The sequence below is a fragment of the Perkinsus marinus genome (assembly GCF_000006405.1).
Source record: "Perkinsus marinus ATCC 50983 genomic scaffold scf_1104296950436, whole genome shotgun sequence".
Taxonomy (NCBI): Eukaryota; Perkinsozoa; order Perkinsida; family Perkinsidae; genus Perkinsus; species Perkinsus marinus.
Genome location: NW_003209596.1, coordinates 458721 through 482052, shown reverse-complemented (window position 1 = coordinate 482052; position 23332 = coordinate 458721). Strand labels below are relative to the sequence as shown.

At 50.4% G+C, this 23332-nt stretch overlaps 11 protein-coding genes across 11 annotated transcripts; 5 read left to right on the top strand and 6 right to left on the bottom strand.

Moving 5' to 3' along the window:
* Positions 1 to 55: 55 nt before the first annotated feature.
* Positions 56 to 532, bottom strand: Pmar_PMAR018623 (hypothetical protein; the record flags this gene model as incomplete). The annotated part of the gene is made up of 3 exons (XM_002778137.1): positions 56 to 153; positions 223 to 361; positions 404 to 532. 3 exons carry the CDS (start codon positions 530 to 532, stop codon positions 56 to 58), a joined length of 366 nt encoding a protein of 121 aa, XP_002778183.1.
* Positions 533 to 713: 181 nt separating this feature from the next.
* Pmar_PMAR018622 (hypothetical protein) lies at positions 714 to 5759 on the top strand (the record flags this gene model as incomplete). The annotated part of the gene is made up of 9 exons (XM_002778136.1): positions 714 to 1182; positions 1282 to 1430; positions 1484 to 1596; positions 1648 to 1916; positions 1964 to 2610; positions 3054 to 3078; positions 3321 to 3478; positions 3756 to 3916; positions 3974 to 5759. 9 exons carry the CDS (start codon positions 714 to 716, stop codon positions 5757 to 5759), a joined length of 3777 nt encoding a protein of 1258 aa, XP_002778182.1.
* Positions 5760 to 6346: 587 nt separating this feature from the next.
* Positions 6347 to 8859, bottom strand: Pmar_PMAR018621 (serine/threonine-protein kinase MHK, putative; the record flags this gene model as incomplete). The annotated part of the gene is made up of 9 exons (XM_002778135.1): positions 6347 to 6453; positions 7291 to 7346; positions 7796 to 7944; positions 7987 to 8066; positions 8109 to 8203; positions 8250 to 8333; positions 8362 to 8546; positions 8587 to 8704; positions 8747 to 8859. 9 exons carry the CDS (start codon positions 8857 to 8859, stop codon positions 6347 to 6349), a joined length of 987 nt encoding a protein of 328 aa, XP_002778181.1.
* A 358-nt stretch (positions 8860 to 9217) lies between these two features.
* On the top strand, positions 9218 to 9828 carry Pmar_PMAR018620 (60S ribosomal protein L21, putative; the record flags this gene model as incomplete). Its single annotated transcript, XM_002778134.1, has 3 exons — positions 9218 to 9442; positions 9511 to 9738; positions 9784 to 9828. The coding sequence occupies 3 exons, from the start codon at positions 9218 to 9220 to the stop codon at positions 9826 to 9828; spliced, it is 498 nt and encodes a 165-aa protein (XP_002778180.1).
* Positions 9829 to 10664: 836 nt separating this feature from the next.
* Pmar_PMAR018619 (hypothetical protein) lies at positions 10665 to 11107 on the bottom strand (the record flags this gene model as incomplete). Its single annotated transcript, XM_002778133.1, has 4 exons — positions 10665 to 10714; positions 10763 to 10866; positions 10899 to 11017; positions 11072 to 11107. The coding sequence occupies 4 exons, from the start codon at positions 11105 to 11107 to the stop codon at positions 10665 to 10667; spliced, it is 309 nt and encodes a 102-aa protein (XP_002778179.1).
* A 26-nt stretch (positions 11108 to 11133) lies between these two features.
* On the bottom strand, positions 11134 to 11712 carry Pmar_PMAR018618 (latent nuclear antigen, putative; the record flags this gene model as incomplete). Its single annotated transcript, XM_002778132.1, has 1 exon — positions 11134 to 11712. The coding sequence occupies one exon, from the start codon at positions 11710 to 11712 to the stop codon at positions 11134 to 11136; it is 579 nt and encodes a 192-aa protein (XP_002778178.1).
* Positions 11713 to 12082: 370 nt separating this feature from the next.
* Positions 12083 to 13411, top strand: Pmar_PMAR018617 (hypothetical protein; the record flags this gene model as incomplete). Its single annotated transcript, XM_002778131.1, has 4 exons — positions 12083 to 12271; positions 12322 to 12495; positions 12539 to 12671; positions 13110 to 13411. 4 exons carry the CDS (start codon positions 12083 to 12085, stop codon positions 13409 to 13411), a joined length of 798 nt encoding a protein of 265 aa, XP_002778177.1.
* A 1962-nt stretch (positions 13412 to 15373) lies between these two features.
* On the top strand, positions 15374 to 16481 carry Pmar_PMAR018616 (Histone deacetylase complex subunit SAP18, putative). The gene is made up of 5 exons (XM_002778130.1): positions 15374 to 15476; positions 15551 to 15658; positions 15838 to 15986; positions 16043 to 16152; positions 16220 to 16481. Exons 1-5 carry the CDS (start codon positions 15391 to 15393, stop codon positions 16424 to 16426), a joined length of 660 nt encoding a protein of 219 aa, XP_002778176.1. The 5' UTR covers positions 15374 to 15390; the 3' UTR covers positions 16427 to 16481.
* Positions 16482 to 16777: 296 nt separating this feature from the next.
* Pmar_PMAR018615 (hypothetical protein) lies at positions 16778 to 17533 on the top strand (the record flags this gene model as incomplete). Its single annotated transcript, XM_002778129.1, has 5 exons — positions 16778 to 16791; positions 16847 to 16932; positions 16979 to 17120; positions 17165 to 17240; positions 17282 to 17533. 5 exons carry the CDS (start codon positions 16778 to 16780, stop codon positions 17531 to 17533), a joined length of 570 nt encoding a protein of 189 aa, XP_002778175.1.
* A 1274-nt stretch (positions 17534 to 18807) lies between these two features.
* On the bottom strand, positions 18808 to 20117 carry Pmar_PMAR018614 (Vacuolar amino acid transporter, putative; the record flags this gene model as incomplete). Its single annotated transcript, XM_002778128.1, has 1 exon — positions 18808 to 20117. The coding sequence occupies one exon, from the start codon at positions 20115 to 20117 to the stop codon at positions 18888 to 18890; it is 1230 nt and encodes a 409-aa protein (XP_002778174.1). The 3' UTR covers positions 18808 to 18887.
* Positions 20118 to 20536: 419 nt separating this feature from the next.
* Positions 20537 to 21793, bottom strand: Pmar_PMAR018613 (Vesicular inhibitory amino acid transporter, putative; the record flags this gene model as incomplete). The annotated part of the gene is made up of 1 exon (XM_002778127.1): positions 20537 to 21793. One exon carries the CDS (start codon positions 21791 to 21793, stop codon positions 20537 to 20539), a length of 1257 nt encoding a protein of 418 aa, XP_002778173.1.
* Positions 21794 to 23332: the final 1539 nt, after the last annotated feature.

Genomic DNA, 23332 nt, shown 5'->3' with positions numbered 1-23332 from the left:
CGAGAAGGTCACCGTACGCGTCTGAGGAGAGCAGATGGTACTCGAGGGTTGTCATTCACAGTACTTTCTTAACGCCTAGTCTCCGCATTATCTCGGCACAAAGACTGGTCTTGCCAGCGGCTGAGGCACCAGCCACACCAATGACGAAAGACTCTGGAAAAGAGACATTCGGGAACTGTGACGGTGTTGAGGACAACGACTCTACTGATGCAGGGGAGCCACCTGCGTATTCACGACTATAACGGTGGACTACTGTGAGGAAGAGGAAGTCCCCCTTCTTACCGCTGGCATCCCTAGTAGTATCACTCGACGAGGCCGTGGTAGAGTTCTCCTCCACACCATCGAGCATTGGCATCACAGCCTAAGGTAATGGTCCTAGTATGATATTTGGAATCCTCCTTACCTCTGGCAATTCGAGAGACTCGGCGCCATCGAAAACGGGGGCGTTGGCGCTTATTTGCTTTATAGTGCTGCCTGGAGAGGCGACAGGTTGACGACTAGGAGAGAGAAGAATGGAAGAGGCACCGCTCATAGTCAATCACTGACGATACTTCAAACTGCTTCTGGTACGTCCGAACAATAAAAACCCGACATACAAATCGATCATCATGGCGCGCGCGAGTGACATTCTTCTCTAGGGTCAGTACTACACTTCTTTGGCAGAATACGTCCTTGCTTCAGCCTTTTTTATTGCAGCCATTCGAACGATAGATATGCCTTCAACACCACCACATGAACCGAGATCGGGTGATAACCTCTCCGATGACCCTCTGGGCGAAGCTAGTTTTACTCCGCAACACGTGATATGCGTGAACCCACTGTGCAGGAGGAAGTGGAAGCAGTTGACTCCCAAGAGCATCCCTATGTTCTGTCCGAGCTGTAAGAAAGCTTCTGAGCTAGGCCTTTGGGAGACCTGGGAGGGCGTCGTCACTGACGACACTTTTTATTATAATCTGCTGAAGTACTGGTATGCTATTTACACGGACATCGCATCGACCTTGGGATACGCCAAGAGCACCGACCTCAACCTACCGCAAGACCCAACGGATGTCACCATAGTCAACGTGATGGACTTCTACTACGAAGCGTTTCCGGAGCACCCAGTTCCCGAAGACGTCCGAAACTGGAGCTCCATGGGCCAGCGGAAGAAACAACTGACTGGCACCATCATAAGGCAGTGCGGTAGGCTACTCTGGGAACTCACTGTATTGGAGGATCCACAGCATTTTTATGGTAATAGCAATATATCCTACTGGGGAGGCTCAGCGGGGCGCGACTCAGGCGGTCTTCAACGTCACCACGATATGGCCGGTCGCCGTTTTTATATCATCGATTGGAGAGGAGCTCTCAAAATTGGTGACCATGTCCAGTTCGTCGCATTCCCGAATCCTTCTGTGGACGAGCGTAATAAACTACCCCACGTGATCAAAGTAGGGCCGGTCTCGACGCGTCCTGTGGACACCGTATCGACACTCTTGGTCAGGTTCTAGACGATCGTGTCAATCCTCCCCACCACCGAGCAGACCAGGGCTGGGAGGCGGCCAGAAGGTATCCAGGTGAACAGCCACAACCCCAAGTGCTGACCAGCAATGGGACGTAAGTCATCGGTTTGGTCACTTTCTTTCGCCGTTCACGTCGGGCCTTCAGGCATAAGAAAAGCTTCGATCCCTTGTACACATCAGCGGCCCCGTCGCACCGGGACCAACGTCAATCTGAGTCTGGCCCGAGAGGATTCCCACAATGTCTGTCTAGTGGGCTCCAGGACAACCGGAGACCCTTTGGGGGCAATTCTAATGGCAATGCTACTGGGCTCAACCAAATGGCCTCTACGACGGACCAGCTTCACTCTAAGTCTGGCCCCGCACGGAACACAGTTGTTAGCTCCGGAGGTCACCCCCTTAGGAGGAAGAGCAAAGGTAATAGAAACGTCACCTGCTGGATATCCGATGCCGACTTTGCTCAGATACCAATATGAGACCTCCGGCAGATAGAGTTACCGCGGCATCAGCCAGCACTAACGGCAAGTCCCCCGCGGACCAGATGGAGAGCAAGTTTCCCCCAATGGTCGGGTCGATGGTTGCCCCTCTACCGGGCTTCGATGACACCAATGCCGCCTGGAGTGAATTAGCTCGGCTTCTATCTGTTGCTGCCAACAAGGAGGTTCCTCGTACTCCTCAAGCCCCGACCCTTGAGCCCAAGATACCAGAGTGGACTACGGTCCGTGCCCCTGCCCCAAGCCCTGCCTTGCCTGCTAGGCCCGATTGGATACCGGACACTCCAGCCAGCCCTCTGTATCTCCATCGAGACATGAACTTCAGGCAGGCCCCCAACCCTCTTGTCCAGTTCCTGCAAATGCAAGCTGCAGCTGGGGCTGCCAGCCAGGTACCCTCGGCTCCTCCTCTGCCCTATGGGTCTGGCCAGGGCGACTCTAATTCTATGGTGTCACCGTTTACCCCCACGGGTGGCGTGCCGCCGGTATCGGCAGCCGCAGCAGTGGGTCTGGACGGTGACTTGGCTGGGCTGGCCGCCTGGGGAGCATCGTGGCCATCTTCTGGTATGATGAAACGACACAGCACGAGTCAGCCTCCCACCCCCATCCAAGAGGAAACGGTTGGTGAAGGAGGAGAATTCTTTGCGCCCCCTTCGACCGGCCAAAACCGTGTCGTGTATTAATAGCAAATATTATAGTAGCAGTCGGAATGGCCGTATTTTGGTTCCGATGAGGTTTATCAGTGAGATGTGTCCTTCGTGCCCTTATTGAGTCCCTCGGTAAAGTCGTCGCCTTCTGTCATCGGCTTCTACGTTGAGAAGCCTGTATTGGCATTGCCCTGTTGCTAGGCGAGAACATTATCTCGATGAGTCGTTATCCAGGGAGAGGGGGGGCCTTTGAGGTCTCTGGCCCTAGTCACTCCTGTTTTTACTATTATCACGCAGCTCATCCAGTTTTGTTGCTCCGACCTATCCGGCTTCAGCTCTCCCTTCTCCCACTACTACTACACTAGGGGAGTAGGTCTTGGTCCCCAGCTGCAACTAGCGGCTATTGTGCTCATCAGACCTTGTATGGTCTTCGTGACGAAGGTAGGGCATGGTTCCCCGTCTAACTGATATGGTGGGCGTCTACCGTCGAGTCTAGTCTTGTTGTTTTGGCATTGATGGCCGCATTGCTGTTCTTCTATCGCATCATACTTCTCACAGGCCTTTCCCGTAGCAATCAGCTCCACCCATGTTTTGTTCTGGCGAGCTGGCTCATTGGGGTCTCTTACAGCTTCGGCCTTCCTCTATGGGTTCGTCGACTCGGTCCCGGTCGAGGTCCCCCGCAGGCACCACCACTACTGAGAGCACTGTCCCTCGGGGTGAGGGCCGGGCTCGGAGTCCGTCCAGCGACGACGTGGTCCTCCGCCCCTCGACGCGTCATACTCGTCGGAGGTCTCGTAGTCGTGATGCTGGGGTAAGTCGGCGTCGGAGCTCTACGGAAGAGGTAGGGCTGATAGAGGTCGGCGATTGTGTTAATCACTGTTGTTGTTGCTCAGCATTACTACCGCGAGGGTGGCAGTAGCAGTTCTCGTCGGAATCGGTATGGCTCGAGGGAGCCTCGGGGGTCCTCTCCTTCAAGGGGATACTCCTCTTATTTTGACGATAGACGCGGGAGGCGGGACAGTGATGGCCATCGAAGACGTGACAACGACGATTATAGGAGGCGGGACAAGGACGATTATAGGAGGCGGGATCAGGACGATTATAGGAGGCGGGATCAGGACGATTATAGGAGGCGGGACAAGGACGATTATAGGAGGCGTAACGATGACGATTATAGGAGGCGGGACGATGACGATTATAGGAGGCGTAACGACGACGATTATAGGAGGCGTGACGACGACGATTATAGGAGGCGTGATACTGCCGATCATAGGTCGAGGTGAGGCCTGGTATCATTCTTCTCCCTGGAGGCTGATAGCTGTTTCTCTTTCTTCAGACGCCGAGAAGACCGTTCTGATCGTCCAGCTGGCGGAGGTGGCGGCTCCTACTATGACGTCCGCTCCTCCCGAGATCCCCCAGACGGCTCTTCTTCACTCCACTACGTAAACAGCAGCTCTCGAGGGAGCGGTCAAGATGCTCCTCGGCCTGCTAAACAGGATGAGACCCGTGGCCGCATAGTTGACGACCAAGCCCTTCGTCCACGTGAAGATAGCCTGTCTCGACACCCAAAGCCAAGCAGTCAGCATGATCCTCCCGAGGACTCGCCTGACAGTCTTCCGCGAGAGGCCAAGGCTCGAAGCGTCGTCCCTCCCCGCAAGGGGAAACCTGTTGTCCAGTTCGGCAAGGCTATGCGGCCAGACCCGCGGGCCGCAGCTGACAGAGGTAACGTCTTGGAGCTCAGTTGCGACTGTCCACGGAAGTACGTCTCTCATGTCCGACCACTACGAGACCCGGCATGGCTACCGACCGTCAAATGGGGTGAGGCCACCTTCGAGGAGCACATTCTTTTAAAGCGCGAATTTGCCCCCCGAGCTGTTGCCAATGCTCGGGGCCAGGCAACGGTACCGCCCCCAACGGTGGCCTATGGCACTGCTGTGGATGGGTCTTGGCATGAGACTTGGCCCAGCGATGTGGACTGTCGGATAATCTGCGTACTGCGGCTACCCGACTTGGTCACTTCTGACGAGACCTTCCTGCGAGCTGCAAGAGAGGCCATCCCTTGCCATTTGCGGGCGCGTGACGCTCTCCAGAAGGCCGTTGTTGTCAGAGCCTCTGGGCTTGGTGGCTCGGTGATACCGGCCAAGTGTGGTTACCTTGCATTTCGCACACGGCGTGACGCTCGAGAGTGCTGGTCTCTCCAACACCTGAAGCTGTATGGATATATATGTCCGCTAATAACAGATCCTACAGCATTCAGAATACTTTGTCAAGTTGCATTGGTTTTGAAACTTTATGAAGGCCATTCAATTGGTGCTACTACTAGTATAACAACACCTCGGTTGGTGCCAGAGTCCGGTCCCTCGACGGCCCCGGTCCCTTCAACACAAGTCGGGTTCACCAGCACCAAGTTCGGGGGCGGATTGTCTTCGAGGAAGCCTCTATCGGGCGCTGTTCGTGGGGCCGACGTTAGTAACGGTGCAGCTGGTGGTAGCACATCTAGAGGCCGCTTTGTCCTCCGTGGTCTCAAGGAGAGTCTGCAACGCCTTAAGGGTCCGCCCGTTGAGAGCTGCGGTAATTTCTCAGCGGCTGCGGTCCGTTATAGTCGTCTTGATCAACGAGATGGCGCTGTAGTTGGGAGGTCTGAGTACGTCCGAGCGGAGACTTCTTCCGATGGTCAAAGTCAGAAGCTCAACATTGGCCTCACTAATGATCGCAATGTGGTGGTCTTGGAGACTAACGATGACAGCACTCTGGTTGATTGGCGGCCCGAATGGGTCTTTAGAGATTGGGCCTGGGGCTGCCGACCTATTTCCGTGTCCCTAGCTGAGAAGAAGTCCGCTTTTGGCGAGATAGACCCCGCTGAGCTCTCTGACTACAGCACCTATAGCGTCCCGGATATGAGCGTGTTCAAGCCTGTTCGGTCTGTACCATTGATAGGGGGAGTATCACCGCAGAGCAAGGCCCGGTCAGCGGCTACTAGCCGGAAGGGCAAGAAGTCCAAGAAGGATAAGAAGAAGAAACGAAAGACTAGCCACGAATTGACTGCGAAGCTCGCGGCGGAAGTGAAGGCTGATGGAAGTGCTGCCACCAAGGCTGGAGAGAGGATGCAGGTTGAGAGCTGACACTATGCATTGTTTGCCTCTATTGTGTAAAATGTATTGTACCATATTGAACCATTGAAAGGCTACTGCAAACAAACTCACGATGGTGTTACTTGAAAGTAAGGGTTGGTCACTAAAGTTCAACAGATGAGCATTTGTCGCATGGCGGTCATGTAGAGTTGTCGTAAGTGATGATGGTTGGTGACTGCCGTTGAGGGAAATTCAACAAAAATTGTCTGTTTTCCGGTTGTAAGATTATTGTTGCGTGTGTAGTAAAATTATGAAACGTTGCGAAACGTCATGCATGGATTGGCTGTGTAATCTTACACATATCCACTAAGTACGTCAGGGGATTATTTAACAACCTCGAGGCAGCCGAATACAGCACATCTTCAGAATTCACTAGACCGGCGTCGTATGCTCACATACACTTGAGCACTAGTTGCCTTTACTAGTTGCACTAGTTGCCGTGGTCTGGATTATGAACACAACTACAGCTGATAGTTGCCATCAGGCATCACTCACTTCCGAAAGGATTCGTGTACATGCGTGCTAAATAGACAAAGATTTTACTATCAGATCAAAGGTCTATTCAGCGCCGCTGCGTTCTACAGGCTGTAGACTACAGCTCTATTCGGAGAATCTGTGAGAGCCTCAATGAAGTTTTTACCGGCGTGGTTACACAAGCCATTCGAAGGGATCTGCTCCCCAACCCCTGAGGTATATCGCGTGGTGATAGTTCAACTCAGCAAGACTCGATACCTCATCCTTCGACACCGTTCGCTACCAGCGTCAAACCTCCACAGCGCCGTGGGTGGCCTTCCAGAGAGTCCCTTCTCTCCTATCAAATCCATTCAATAGCAACGCTTATGCACTAACAAGGTCCGAGTGAACCGCGCAGCATTAGACTACTCTGATGGACTCTGGTGAAGGAGAACGAACAAGTTGACTCCATTATATACCCTCCTGCCCTCCAGCATTGCTTGCTGAGACCAGGTAACAGGTATTCTTGCTTACCTCACCCGCTGAACTCCGCCCACTACTCCCTGCAGTCGGCCCTCATCCATTTCTAGACATGCTCTCTGCAAGAGCAACTCCAGTACGACTCTCCCACATACTAGTAAACTCAGATTCGAGATTGTCAGGAGACCATGAATGGTAACATGCCACGATGTGCCTTGTCAAATGCACAGGCGAGCTTCATTATCACTATAACTGGAACATTCGCTGGGCCTGGACCCCAAAGAAACCCGTTGACCTCGAGGGCCCAGTGCTGGGCAGTATGCTCTCAGCACTGGGTAGGACCATCGGAGGGAAGTGGGCGGCCAATGGAGGGGTATGGCCGCCCTTCCCAGTGATCGACCCGGCCCGGTACCGCGGCATGCTCACGTGTCGCTGTCCGCCACTATTACAGACACGCCAGTGAGACTGAGACCCCTGTTGCTGGTGTGCCAGCGAATGGGACTGTGGGAAGGGGTGAGGAGTGGGAGCATGCTCATTTAGCACTAAGAATAGATCATGCCGACTGCGATAGTCACAGCGCAGCACTCACCAGCATGCAAGCCAGGCAAGGGGATGCGACGGCCGCCCTCCGCCGTACCAGAGCAACTACTAGGGGCCCAACCTGTAATCACTTTAGTCGTAGGTTACCACACGCCATACTACCCCCGCGATGAGCGGCACTCGACGATCCATTCCCGAGGGAAGGCCGTCTTGATAGGGGGTAGGTCGGTGGGAACTGAGGTCGTTGCTGATCCTGGGGCTGCTTGTAGGGAAGTACGAGGTTGACAGTATGGGGAAAACTCGGTCGCGGTTGTTGCGGTGGTGCCTGTAGATAGTGAATATGGCGGCCATAGGTTTATATGTCCCCACCCTTCCTCCTGAGGGAGGCCTGTGACCGGTAGTGGGCAGCACTGTACAGGGTAGTGACGCTATAGCTGTAGCCACCTGCCGCTGGAGTGCTGCTGTATGAGTCGCGAAGAAAGGATGGCTCAAGCACTGGTGCGCCGTTAACCTTTCAAAGGAGGGCCTCCTATGCACAGACACAAGGAGACTACCGTTTGCTGGGGTCCCAAGTCAGTACTGCTTTCATGAAGTCAATACCATCTCTGGAGGCTGGCGGGACCAAGTCTGTGAGGTCAGTAGGCTCACATGGGAGGAAGCGATACCCCATTTGTGATGCTAGGCGACAGCCCTCGGACCATATCTGCACTCCTCATGATAGTGACCAGGGCAGGCCTCGACACACCTCTGCCGTTGGCGTTCCGATCACTGTGCAGATCCTGTACAGTTCATCAGTCTCAGAAGAGCCAGGAAATAGTGGTCGACCTGGTAGCATTGTGAGTGCTCTGGTCTTACTCTAGTTAGTACCAGTGTATAGTTCTGCCATGATGCCCCCAGCTGCCCAGAGATCCACAGGTGAATTATAAGAAGGGTTTCTAAGTAGGACCTCCGGAGCTCGGTACCTGCTCACACCGGGCTGGCAACGACGTGGTCTGAACGATTCAACACCATCTAGTTGAGACGTAGTCTGTAAAGGGCGGTCGCGACCTGATCTCTCGAGCCAGGCCGAAGTCGGCCAATTTGAGCAAGTCTCTGGTCACCTGTCACCGTGTCGACTTACTCCACGGTCCGTGACAGTACCAGTAAATTCTCAGGTTTGAGGTCCCTATGGAAGTAGCCGTGCTTATGCATGAAGTCCAATGCCATTATAGTCTGATACATGTACAGCCTAACCTGGGCTTCTGGGAAGGCGTTCTCTTTTTTCCTCAAGAGTTGGTATAGATTTCCCTCTAAGAATTCGAACACCTACAACTTCATAATTCCAACATCGATCGGCCCAATCTACCAAGTGAAGTTCATCAGCCTCTCGAATGACCTCCTTTAGTCGTACTATGTGGGGATGTGTGAGTTTCCGTAGACTTCTGACTTCCCTCAAGGCCATGCACTCATCCCAGGAGTAGTATCTGTCAGCGACTCCCTGTATCGGTGATGGCAAGTTTTGGTACTTCTTCTTCATCTTTTTGATAGCGATTATTTCCCCTGTGTGTTTGTTCTGCCCTCGCAAAACGCTACCATAGGTCCCATCGCCCAGCATTCTATGTACTTTGTATTTATTCATGGTCTATCTCAGTGTACATTATAATAGCAACTGACACTCACTCTTCTACACTGTCATATTCACGTTATATCGTCTATATGCTCTTCCGCGTAATGGATGTAGAAGCAGCATATGTAGTCAAAGTCTCACGTGCCCACTATCCCTAGATTATGTCCTACAAGCATTGCATAGGAGTTATACGCTCCCTCTGGCAATACAGCTATTTCCCACTAAGAGATCTCTAAGGGCACACAAGGCAAGCTTCCCGTGTCGTCGAGGGTGATCCTGCGCAGAGCTAGCGCAAATCGATCAGACGATCGATATGATTGTACGAAGCCCCATGGCGCGGTCTATCTCAGTGGAGTCTCAGCCTTAAACCATGCCCCACTCCTTCGGTCTTAGAGCGCGTACCCGCGATAAGTTCTCCAAGGGCTTCAGGGAGAAGGGTCTTCCCAACCTTACCCGCTACTTGACCCCCTTCAAGCGTGGTGACTTCGTTGACATTGTCGCCGATGCCTCTATCCAGAGGGGTATGCCCTACCAGTTCTACCACGGCCGTACTGGTGTCGTCTTCAACGTCACTCAGAAGGCTGTTGGTGTTGAGGTAATGCACCATCTAGACAATCCGTCGCCTACTTTCGCGTGTCTGTTGCCTATAGTGTTTTCATTCAGGTGACCAAGGTCGTCGGCAACCGTCAGCTCCGCAAGCGCCTTCATGTCCGTATTGAGCACGTCCGCAAGTCTCGCTGTAACGAGGCCTTCCTCAACCGTGTCAAGGCCAACGATGCCCTCAAGCATGACGCTAAGGTCAAGGGCGAGAAGGTCATCACTAAGCGTGAGACCCCTGGCATGCCCAAGTCTGGCAAGATTGTGAAGGTCGGACGCAGTGGCGAGACCAAGGTAATGTCCAATTGACTTCGCCATCTTCTACTTCGTGTCATTTAGGTTCACGTCCTTGAGGCTCTCCCCTACGTCGAGAACTACTTCTAAGCTGTTATTGCTCAATGACGAAAAGGGAGCGGGTCTCTGGCCGAGAAATTATTGGCTGATACATTCGTGTTGTGTTTATTATATAAATCACGTGTACTACACTGGTGGTGGGAAAATCATCTATTCACTGTTAACGATGTTTATGTCCACGACGAAGTAACTGCCTTGGGTGTGCTTATATTTTAGGGGAAGTACGTCCCACTTGAATGATACCTTGTCGATATGGAAGCTTCTTCATAATTTTCACCAGGATAGAACCAATATAGAAATGTGACTGCGAGCTCAGCAGCTCCGAAATGAGTGACCATATCCTGATATAAGTAGACAAATAAAGTCACGTGCATAGTATACGTATAGACATACGGCGTCTCTCTATGTAGCCAATTTTGCGTTTGACGATAACAATCAGTGCACAATCCGAAGTGCAGGAAGGTTTATACAGCGTTGGAAAGAGCTCAATAGAGCCTTCAAGCGGTTCCTATTTTGTTCATGAACTCGTATACGGCCAAGAGAGGATAGTCTACATAACGTAGACAATGTTCCGATGTATAATACTTTCCAACTCTATACCATAATCTCGATAACACACACAACGATTTGTCACCATGGGGAAATGTATAAGTAGTAAACTTTGACAACAACTTAGAGACGAAGTAATTGTCAGAATAATCATCGGCATCATCATCAAGGAAAGGAACAGGGTAACTTTAGACTCAGGCGAATGGGACTGTATAAAAGCAGTCAGCAATAGAACAAACTGTAGCCCTACGATGGCTACAGTGGTACAATAGTATCATTATCATGCATTATTGACAGAGTGGAATGAACCTGGCGTCCTAGAGCTCGGACAGGGCCCCCCGTGGCATGGCCATGAGATCCCGTATATCTACACAGAAGTTGCTACTATTCCCAGCCATCCTTCCTGTTGTAGTACATGATAATTCCTCTGTAGTGTACTCGGCCAGACTACTGGTCTCCCAGTCCTCATCGTCCTCCTCATCATCGTCGGCTTTCCCATCGCTCTCAGCGGTTGATGGGCTATCGTCTTCCCCTTCATCGTCTTCTTTCACCTCCTCCTCCTCCTCTCACAATCGTCCTCCATCATCGGTTCGTCGTCGTCGTCTTCTTCCATCGTGGTGGAACCGATGTAGTTAGCCTGGTGGCTCGACTGCCCATCGAACGCCTTTATCTAAAGCGACCCATGAGAGTTCCCCCCCGATCATCATCCGCCCAATGCTATTACCTCTAGAGGGAGACTGTGAATGTGGGTGTCGGCCATGGAAGCCGCCGAATCGAAAAATCGAACTAAGCCCTCGGTCGAAAAGCTGATCGACTGAGCCTTGGGCTCCTTCCCCCCTCCTCATCCTCCTCCTTAACATTCTTGATACACATCTCAGTCAACAGATCTCTGTTGACTTCAGTGTTGCTGAAAGCATCCAGAAGCTCCTTATTGAGACGGAGCTCCTCCTGGTCCTGAGCAGCCCGTCCGAGCTCCAACGCTATCACCGACCGATGAGCAAAGTCGGGGCACATACTATCCTCTGAAATATCATCATCATCATCGTCGTCGTCCTCTTCCTCAGGCTCCTCAATTTCGTATTCGTAGTTGTTTTCATTCATCTCCTCTTCTACACCACCATCCTGGTCCTCGTCGTCACTGGATTCCTCCCAAGATTCATTCTCCACTGTGCGCTCGTCATTGAGCTCAGCTGCTTGAGTCTGTTTAGATTCTTCCCAACAATCCTCGCAGAGACGGTTTCCACTGCCCTCCTCAACCAAAGTGCTGCCATCTTGACTACCGCAGACGTCACAGATCGACCCTTCGGTGTAGTCTACTTCTAGTGGGAGAAAGGTTTTGGAAGCTAGTGAGTTTGATGATGGCATTTTTGAGGGCGGCACTCGCTTCAGTAGAGTCCGCTTCACGGCGTAGGGCGACCGTCGAGTGCTACTGCTGCTAGGACGGGAGGAGGGGGAGGAGGAGGAGGCGTAGGGAGATGAATGCGAAATTATAGGAGTTCGCATTAAAACGCTGATGGCCGGAATTTCCAAATGAGCGTAAATTCATACCGCTCCTTGAGAACATCGTAGCAATTGGCATCCCTTACGGTGCCGAGCGCTCGAAAAACGACGCAATGGGACAGGATATGCTTCGCTCCGCTGTAGCGCAACAATCTAAAATCTAGCAGAGTCACTCACGGAGGTTGTCGTCGTCACTGTCGACTTCAAGCAAGGCTTGCTGCTGCTGTTGTAGAACATGTTGAGCTCCGTCGTGAACACTTCCATCTCTTGGTGTCAAGCCAATTTACCTGTACAAGCTGCCAGGGAAAGGATTCCTCTCGTGAACACGAGTTTAAGGGTAGCTGACGCCTATGGTATGCCTGTGGTTGTTAAAGTCGACTCTATCATTGACGGTATCATCGACAAAGGCAACTACTATGTTGCTGTAAGTAGTCTCTCAGGTGATTGCTCTGCTGTTTACTTCTATGTGTTCAGAATGTTCGTGGTAAATCCGTTGCTGCTTTCGAGGCAGTTGAAGGTATGAGAGGCTCCCTCCGGAAAAAGGAGGAAGCAGTTCGAAACAAGGTTGGTGACCTCGTCACTGAGAAGAAGAACGAGTTCGCTAACGCTAAGCACATGGTCATCACTAAGGTCAACAACACGTATCATGTGAGTAGTCTATGTCTGCTCGTGTGTTCATTTCTGGTATCAGGTATTATCTTCAAGGTTGCAGAAGATACCAAATTCCATAGACTTCGACATCCACGTATTACTCGATCAAGACAGTTGGCTGGTTGGTGCTATGCTGGGCATGAGGGATCGTGTTCTGGCGATCGCTGCGAAGGGTAAGGCTTGTCGATAGAGTTGAACCGCCCCTTTATCTATCTGTATTATAGTATATAGCTATAGACTTATACATGTATGATAATATAAATATATCGTGTATTGGATACCATTAAAAGGATGCCGAACTTGTCCGTTTTGGGTCGTAGAGTCGTTCTTGAGTATCCTATTATTTTTATGGTGATTGCTCTGGAATAACCACAATATTGCTCTCACTAGTCGTAGGGTATACAACGTATTCGTCCTTAGTCCTTTCGTAATGTAATTATATCACATGTAGTGCAATAGTCTTCCCTTATGTTCGATACACTCGTAGAGATTCTATATGTCGGGTTCTATCTGAAGTTGTAGTAATACACAAGTATGACGCGGCACCAATTTTGTTTGGATGTTTTCCTTCTCTCTCTTCCGTCGCTTAGTAGTTTTTGTACTGTTCTTAGGTTTGGACATGACCCTTGGTGAAGAGAGACGGTCTGCCATCTTTGAAAGAGGTTCTGTTACTTATGAGAGAGCACTCGATATGGCATGTGGTTTCCTTGGAGTCGAGCGTCGCACTACTGTGGCAGTCCCTACTAGTCCCAGTGAGAGCTCTCAAGCCGCCACTGATAAGGTCTCCGAGACTAGCACGGTTGAGCCGGTGAACGTCTTGAAGGAGCAGAAGGAATCTTTGATGGTTGACGAGAAGCATTCTGTTGTTAGGGTTGAATCGAAGAAGTGCAAAAATTCTGGTCTTCCCAAGTAGGACTTGGAATTTCACCTAGCGGCAGCTTCCTATCATTTTTCTCTAGTTTTACGCTGATCTCTGATGATACTGTATTTCCTCAGTCTTCCCAGAATCTGTCACTATTACCAGTCTCGGTCACTTGAGGAGAAGGATCTACGATGATGGAGTGTGGCGCGACCCTAAAGTGGATCGTCGGACTTCTGTCCAGCGGCATTTATCTCTCGTTACGATGAACCGCCCTTCCCCGCCGCTGTTGCTGCTTGGACTTGACTACTGTTTAGGTCCCCTTCATCGTAGTAGTCGGGAGGTTCTTCTTTATCACTATATCGTCATCATCATCTGCTTCGCCTATCGTCGTCGTTGTTTTTTTGTGTATGCGTGTGACCATTGAAAACTATCTACTTTTATTGATGATGAATGCATATTTTCCCTCGTGGTAGTGCAGTAGTGTTATGGTCTCTTAACGTAGTCTCTATTGTTGAGAAACATCAGAAGTTTTAGTTGACATTCTGCTGGCTTTGAGTTGGTGTAAGGCGAACTGAAAGAGTCTGCTTTCCGTAGGTGTTTGGTCACTTCGGTGGTCATATATCATCTAATGCATTGAGCTGGTGAGGTAGGGGTGTTCGCCGTCAGCAGCAGGAAGATGGTGGCTGAGTGAAAATTTAGAAAAGGTTGCCGCCTGTGAAGTCGAGAGTTGCCCTCAAGGGCTCCAAGTCTTGGAGTGAGGATGACGTTGAAGAAAGCTGAACGGAGGTGGTCGGGAAGGATGATATTGGTTTAGGGTAGTGATGATGGGAATCTTCGCGCTCGAGGTGCGTTCATTTTCTGCGGGATGTCTTAGTGAAGACTCAAGTTCTTTGTCGAGACCGAGTCGCTGGAATTTCTAACTCGGAAAAGAGTTGATATTTTTGAGCGTGTCTTTGATTCTTGGTTTTTATCCAAGCTCGTGACACCGGCTTTCCGATAACTTGGGGACGTGGACATCGGGGTATTCTAATCGAGACTCTAATTGAGACTTGAAGGTTCGGCAGAGTAGAGTTCCTCAGTTCATTCTCGTTTACATCCGTGTGCCCTTAGCATGGTTCGTTAGCGATAGAGAGGTCACCACTCTACAGGTCTTATCCCTTTATTGTAGTAAGAGAAGTCCAAGGAGTGGTCTGGATGAGAACTCTAGCGAAGACGATCCAGCTGCATATGGTGGACTGGCCGTCCTGGACCATAGACTCCAGTGTGGGATCATCACACGAGTGTCTGTCGAAGAAGCTCAGTAGCTGCCGAGCCGCGTGCCGGCTGACGCTGATTAGGATGCTGTTGTTGGAGCTCATCATGGCTCGAGTTTTCCAAGAAAAGTGACAACATTCTACTGACAGTACTTCGTTCTTGATCTCTCGAATTTGCGGTGACTGCACATCCCACACGAGGAGTCAAGGAGAACCATGAGAGATCGAACCCTTTCACTATCTTCACGACAGTGTAGTGTTGCTACCGCCTTACGTTGAGCCTTAGTGACCTGGTCCTGGCCGATATGGTCTTGAGAATTGTCTCGGTAGTGGCCAGTGGACAACTACGCTGGAAAATGGTAGTAAAAGACGATTAGAGCGGTTAGTTCAAGGTTAGTGATGGTAACTACTGACAACCATGAGAGCACTGTTGGCTATGATAAGGGAGGGTGTTGGGGGTCACAACTCACGCATGTAAATGCACGGCGTTTTTGGAGTAGTTTCGGTTAGAGGTATATAGTCCTGTAGAGCATTTAGACGAGCAATTCAAAACGTTCTTCACGAGGATACACTGAGAACTTCTTCATAACCTAGCTCAGCTGCTGAATGAGCAGCAAGGGCCTTGGGTTTCGTTCACCAGACATTGGGCTATGCCTCTTATAGGGTGGGGGAGCTGACACAGCGAAGGCTAGGTGAATGCGTGGTTCTGATAGCAGTAGAGATCTGCGTTGGTGCTCGTGGCCTTCGCTATCGTGATTGCAGTCTGCTCATCGTGACATGTCTCGTCGAGTTGAGCGCGGGGAATCCGATGCACCCCGTGCATCGGAGAGAAGATCTGGCCCTTACAATGAGGAAGGCCGCAGGTATGCATTACGGTGGTTCCCTTAGTCTGCATCCACTTCTGTACTGCCACCTAGCATGATCCTATTTGTTTCAGATCAGACTATCGGAGACCTCTAATGCCACCTCCAGGTAGTGGTCCTAGAGGAGGCCCCAGAGGAGCAGGGCCACCACCTCAGCGTAGGAGGGGAATTGCCATTGACAGGTAGAACTGCGGGGCGGCCTTTTTAACTCATAGGCTCTATCGTCCAACAGTGTAGATAATCGTGGTCAACTACGCGTCTAGATGACAGAAAAATAATTCTCGTTAGGGTCGTGGGTGAATTCCTGTAGTAGGGTAAATTCCGAGCTCTAACATATACTTCAACTCTGTCTGTCATTCAGAGCCCAGACCTGCCCCTTCCTCCTTCGAGTCTTCTATCGCATGGGATCTCATCACGATGACGGTGACTTCGCCAAACTCGGGGAGTTGCCAGTAGACGAGGAGCTGCAGGTCTACACTTGGCCCGATGCCTCCCTAAGGGAGATCTCCGGTACAATCCCCGCACCCTCTGTCTTTTCCATTCTTTTAATTGTTTGATTTCTCCAGATCTGATTGAAGACATATTGCCTGAGTCTCGTGGGCGTACCAAGAAGCTCAGCTTCAAACTCATCTATCCGGACAGGAGTGGCCGCTTCGTGATGGCCAGGATAGGGGAGGTAATATCTTAGGGCGAACCTGAGGTCCAGTTGTGAATTTCGTGGCGCGTGACGGTCGTCTGAGCAGGTTTTTAACAGTCACGAAACTTTCCCGGATGGGCGTACATTAGCCGAAGTAAAGTTCCAGCCGAGAGATTTCCTCGATGTGGCGATCCTCGATAACGAGAAGCTCACAGCACCTCTACCAGAACGGCCCTCGAGGGCTCCTCGGAACCGGGCCCAGAACGGAGAAATGGCTGAGAATAAAGACGAGGGCAAGAAGAGAGATGAGTGAAACTAAGAGAATGGGCATTAGTTTTAAACGCTACACGTGAGGGGTCTCAGAAAGTAACTTCAAACTTGTTGTTTTATATGGGGAGGAAGCTCTCTGGTTATTTTCCCACCTCTGTCGGGGGCTACATCTAGATTGTTGCCAACAGCTGAGGTCTCCATAGCCGTGATAAACGACTGGGTTCTCGTATAGTCTTCCAGGTTTCTTAGATGACCCTCAATGTCTCTCGTGTAGCTGCACTATTCACCCGACTTGTAGTATTACTAGTGGTGTACTCGGTCGCGGCATCTCCTACACCTGCTGGCGATGTCGCGAGTGAACCCGTACCGTTCATCCTACACATCTCAGATATACATGTCTCACAGTGAGTACTTACCCCTTGGGTCCCAAGGCTTGGGAGCATATCGGCATATCTCTACTCAGGTTCAACAACATGACTATTGACAAGCTCTCAACATTCTGTCGTGAATTTCTCCCCAGGGTTAAAGACCACGGCCTCGTCGCTACAGGTGAGATCCTCTACCATCACATAGTGTCCTCATCGGTCTACTGCAGTTCTCGGGGGAGATCTAGTCGACTCTAATGTAGCGGCCTGGAGCGGTCAGTATCCCGGCCCTATAGCAGAGGAGTGGGCTAAGCTCAGTCATGTGCTCCTCGAGGAGTGTGCTCCTAATGGCAGTCCGATTCTGACAGTCCGGTGAGCCCAGCATTTCCGCAATGGTTCGTGACCTCTTTCCACAGAGGCAACCATGACTCGTTTGCTGTTGCTGGTTATGATGATGAGAAGAACCACTTCTATCGTGAGATGGTCGAGCAGGTAGGGACTGCACGGCGGACTTCCTCACGTGTCGACGTCAGTTGTGGCCGAAGTCGGCAGACCTCATCCGAAATCAAGGCGGCAGTTGGATGTTACCCGTCAATGGTTACTTGCTTATTGGACTTGACCTCACGCCTTCGGCTGGGGCCAGTCGACACTTTTTTGGGGAACTTTCTGAAGAGACCGAGGCCTGGCTCAGAGAGGAGTGGCTGGGAAAAAGACGCCACATGAGGACTATCATCATAACACACTACAACTTCGGTACGCGTGATATGATTCTCTTCGTCATCTAAAATGCCTCTTTTGTTCAGGCACGTTAGAGCCACCGAGTCGCCGACGGTTCGCGCAACTCTTACATGAAGCCTTGGACGTACACGTTGTTCTGACGGGGCACACCCACACAGTGATGGGCCACTGGATGTATGCTGAGTTTGAAGATCTCCTCGAGATGGAGGTAAGATGAACCCTCGTTGAGTCGATGTGGCAATAGCTCTCGTCAGATCCCGGACTTCAAATTCAACGGAGTGGTGCGGCTCCTACAGCTGCCTTCGCCTACCTCAGAGACCGCAGTCCCTAGGGAATGGCGTTACTCAATAGAGCCTAATAAGGATATTGTTCCAATCATCCTGCCACCTGTCGTTCATGATGATGGTAAAGTTCTTGTAACCGTGCTAGGAGCACCCGATGTTGACAAGGTGGAAGTCATCGACAACAGTCGCATATATACCCTCACCCGCGAGAGTTCCGACGAGACGGTGTATACGGGTCGGCTGGAGTCAGCACAATCCATACAAGATGCCATAGTGCAAGTTACCTACAATCAGGGAGACTCCTCTGTCGAGACCAACCTCGGTCCAATCAATCCGCAGAGGAAACTTTTGCCATGGTCCATGCAACGAGTCTTCACCAACATGCATACAGCTATGTTCTTGGCGTCTGTAGCTTTCTGGATCGGTAACATGTTACTGGTTTGGTTTATGCGATCCACTCTGTTACGCTCTGGGTGCTTACTGCAGTATCTCCTAGAAGGTATTGCCGTGTTCTTGCCGGTATTGCCTTGGAGTCTAGCTGTCGGTTATCATGGTTGTCCGAGCATCGTATTCGCCTTTGGCATATTCTGTCTCCGTTCACCTTCTTGGTTGCCCAACGACACTTACGCCATCGCGTTCATTGGTTTGAGTCTGAAATTGTCGTCGTGCCTGGCCGTGGTGAAGAGTCTAGATGCGAAGAGCCGCTGGTCCTTCTTGAGCATTCCAGTACTACTCTGGGGAGAGTACTTCAGTCTACGGTGGACGGCGATGTCTTATGGACCGTACGCATACATATTTGCGCCAGCGACATTACTGTGGGATATGATCTTCTGGATAGGAGTTTTCCGAAGATATTTCGGCCTGTGCCTCCCCAAGAGAACACCAGTACCATACACTCGGCTACACTTGAATCGTGACGATTCCACAACTTCATCTGACAGTTCTGATATCGGTAATGCTGTATCCAGGCGTGCCCGTCGGCGTGCATCGCCTTAAGTAAACTATGTTGAGTTGTTACAAACGCGACCGTTTCTCAATAGGAAAATGAGTATAAAAGAGTGATGAAATTTCCAGGTGTGGAAAATTTGTACAATGATAGGTATTTACTAGAAATTCTTTACAGTAATATGATCGATTGGTATATACCAAAGGACGAACCAACAGCCGAAACGGCGAGGATGAAACCTAACCCCACGATAGCTGCTATCTTTCTTGGGGATGAATCTACACGGCGACCCCGCAAATACGATAATCTTAACCAGAAAATGACGGGGTAAAAGTTGTGGATGAGCGAGAAGCAAACCGAACCTAGAAGGCCGACAAGACCTTGGAAACTGGGTATCAGGATGGGTATGATGATTGTGAATCCAACCATAAGTGTGCGTATCAATAGAGACCAGATGATAGGCTTATCTGTCACATTCAGTGCCTTCTCGACGATGCGAAATGACGGGTTCATAAGCACAACATAATGGGTTGCACATACAACCAGGATAGATAGAATGGCTAGATACGCGACGACACTTATTTTCTCGCCCGTGGGGGCCATAGCATCAATGACTGTATCATAGGTGAGCAGCTGATGACCCCAACCAGCATAGCCTGATGCGGCTATAATACAGTAAAGAATGATGAGAATAATCATCGAAATGTATATCGCTCGACTTCGCTCATGAGGGTGCTTCATATCATGCAAGATTGTTGTTGAAGTACAGGAAACAGCATAACCAAAAGTCATACTAGCAAAGGTGATACCAAGCCCAACGAAGGACTGCGGCGCGGGGTCATAGGAATGGACATCTTTCTCATCTACTGCGTGGAGAATACCACCGATGACGATCGAGACTAGGAGGATCACTAATGCAGCCACGCCAACGGTACCACTCACATAGCCGACATGTTTCATCGTGCGTAACCACGATAATGGGAGCATAGCAGCTCCCCAACAGAGTATCCAATACTTCTGTTCCAATTGAGGGAAGAGTTTCACAGAATTGGAGCCCAACAGGAGCATCAAAAGGCAACCTGTTCCTATCAGAGCCGCGTTCAGGGCGATGGTCACACAGATAAGGCCGATTCGACCAAAGGCATCACGGCCGATATCTTCATAGTTCTGCGTCGTAGGTGTCATACACAGTCTAAGCAGTTGAACGTAGAGGATACCCAAAATACCAGTTGCAATCAAAATAAGAAAACCCAAGATGTAGCCGGCCTCTGCCACGGCTCCGGGGACGCTCAGCATGCCAACACCGACACCAGTTAGCAGCATATTGATGACTGCAGATCTGGTAGTCTGTTTGCCAGGCTCGACTTCGACTTTGATTGACGATATAGATTCACCTTCCATGATGACGGGGGAAAACTGAAACAATAGAAAGCCATATAAACCGATTCTTCACAGTGGTTTTCAAGAAAACGCAACCGCACTATTCTCGAGAATACCGATGGGAAATGAGAGTGATGACGATCCTCCACATCACAGATTAGAGTGTATGAATGCTAATCAAACGTTTTACGCCGTAAAATTTACGGTATTCTTCAGCAACGAATCCCCCAATTATCATCAAGATCCCGCACAGATATCGCAAAGCAGTGCACGAATGATGACTTGTGGGATGGTTCGACGAGTTGATGTGAATACAAGCATAAACTTCACAGATGAGGTGAAAGGCGTTAATAATCGCCGAGTCGAGTTCAAATGTATTCAACCGGTCAACTGGAAAACTTCCTACAACGTAGCCGCTATGTCGCAGCCCGATGTTACAACTACTTAACTAGAATGGGAATGGCTTCGTATACACCACACACCGAGCCAATAAAAGAGATGATCATGAGAAGACCCAGTCCTGCTATCTTCATCATCATCATCCACCTGGAGCATTCCCTCGGCTCGCCCAAAAGAACGAGACGAATGTAAAATATCGAGGGATAGAAATTATGGATGAGTGAGTAGCAAACAGATCCTAGGAGGCCGACAAGACCTTCGAAGTTGGGCACGAATATAGCAGTGATAGCAGTAAAAGCAACCAAAGTGCTTCGAGCCAAATATGACTTGAAGAGTTGATGTTCATCAATCCGAAATGCTTCCTCAACGATACGACTGACTGGATTCAACAAGACGGCATAGTGAGTAAGACATAGCACCAAAATGCTAGAAATACATAGATACGCCTCCGGACCATATGTGGGTCTCCCCTCAGTGATAACGTCAATGATATTATGGAATTTACTCAGTGACGCACCCCAACCAATGTAACCTGATAACGAAACTAGGAAGTACACCAATCCAAGAAGGCCAACTCCCCAATAGATGACGCGGCGATGGGCAGAAGCGTCCTTCATATCATGCAATACAGTGGTACTCGCGCATGTAACGGTATAAGCGAGAGTCATACTCCCGAATGATATCCCCAGTCCGAGAGCACTTTTCGGATACGGTTCGTAAACAGAATCAATCCCAGCATCATCATCCGCGGCTCGAACAAAACCTGCGTAGATAATGGTCACCATGAGGATGATGACCGAAGCTGTGCCTACTGTACCACTGATGTAACCAACATGTTTCATATTACGTAACCAAGAGATAGGCAGGAGTACAATCACCCAGATCAAAACCCAACATTCCAGGCGGATCCCATCATAGAGCTTGAAAGAGTTTTCACCGAGAAGTACTACGAGTAAACAACACGAGCCAAGTAAACCACCGTTCACCCCGAACGCGACGGCGACAACACCCCATCGACCGAAAGCATCCCTACCAATATGTTCATAGTTTCGGGTATTCGGCTTCATACAGGCACGTAACAGTTGAGTGTAGAGCGTACCAACGATGCCACTATAAATAAGGAGAGCGAATCCAAACGCATAACCAGCCCGCGAAACCGCCCCAGGGAGGCTGAGCATACCAACACCGACACCAGTGAGCACAATGTTGGCCACAGCATAAAAATTGGACTGCCCACCTGCCGATTCCAACTCGACCTTGAGCGTTTCAATTGACTCCGTCGACTGCGTGGTGAGCATGGTGATGAAGGATCAACTGTCAGAAAATTGGGAGTAACAACTTTCATACAAGGCACAATGTCGCTCTGACTACTCGTTATATGAGGATCATGCAGCAAACTGTTCGCATACAAAGACTGCCACCCCATTTTAAATACTGTAGTCGATAATAGGTACACTATATCCGGTTGACGACACGATGGTATGACGAGAAGGAAAGCTGCGTTGCGCCAATGGCATATCACCAATTTTCTACCTGACCCCTATGCTCGCTAGACATACTTATTCAAGGCGAAAACCATCGCAAACCAGCAAACAAAACGTCCAAGCAGTTCTGATCACGGAAAATCAGATGGAGACATGCTGAGTGTGCTCATTGGGAAGCTCTGCCAGGGAGCCACAGGGCCGTTCAAAGTCTCTAGCAAGACCATTAGGAATACAGCGATCGGATTGAACCTAAATACCGCTTTGCGAAGCACTCATCATGACTAACACAATAGGATGCGGTGCCTAAACACAGCACCAGTCGAGTATTGGCAGTAGCAGCTCCAGCCAAGTCGTCAGTCTCAGTATAGGGTACGCAACAGAGTGGATCACCGACTGGGATAGCATCCCTGCAGAACTTTCTCTTAGCGCGTAACTGGAGGCCGCGAGAAGATCTTGTGCCCACACATAACCGCCACGAGCGGTTTATCAAGCTCCTACCTCGAAACATACACCCCATCAACAACGAGCTCTCCCAGGTCAGTAAGAGGTGCGTATAAACCCTCCTTGTTCCGAGTAATTCGTATATCGCCTGCGATGTTCACTGGAAAACACACGACTACGTTGACACTACTTATACGAGATCGCCTGGGCCCGAATGCGGTATCGACCATGATAAAATCTCCGACGCGCAAATCTGCCGAACGACGGAAGTGGTCCCCTCCGGGAGCCGTTCGGATGAGATGATCTACTGAGGTACACAGTTTGACTCCATCGGCCGTTGTTACCTCGATCTGAGGATCATCTCGCGTATGCAACCATACCAAATTCAGTCTAGCTGGATCCCGCCCTATGTCCTACATAGTGCATCCTCACAGCAACGTTCCTGTGAATCCAGCCAACCAATGTTGTCGAGGCACCACTCCCCAGGACGATGTTATCACCGACGGCGGCTTCCGATAGGCGTTTATAGATGTGCGCTATCAAGGGCCATTCCAAGATAGTTCCTCAGACTATAGGGATACCTCCGTCGGACGCGACCTTTACTATCGCATCGCCAGGAAAGCAGGCTGGTCGACACAATGAGCCATACTCGTCCACCTGTACAGGATATCTCCGCGATGAATCACGACGGAGTGGGAACTATTCGTCACATTCTCCAAGCCCTTGGCATACCATCAATTGTCCAAGAAGCTTGAGAAGCTTAGCGCCCTGTTTAGAACGGGCCTTGAACCTCCGCTCGCGACACAGTACGAGCGCGTTGATTTCGGTCCGACACTCTTGAGAGCCTGAGCCACTTGAGCTCATAATAATCAGTGACTCTAGTGCACAGCCCAGCCTACAGAACTTTCTGTG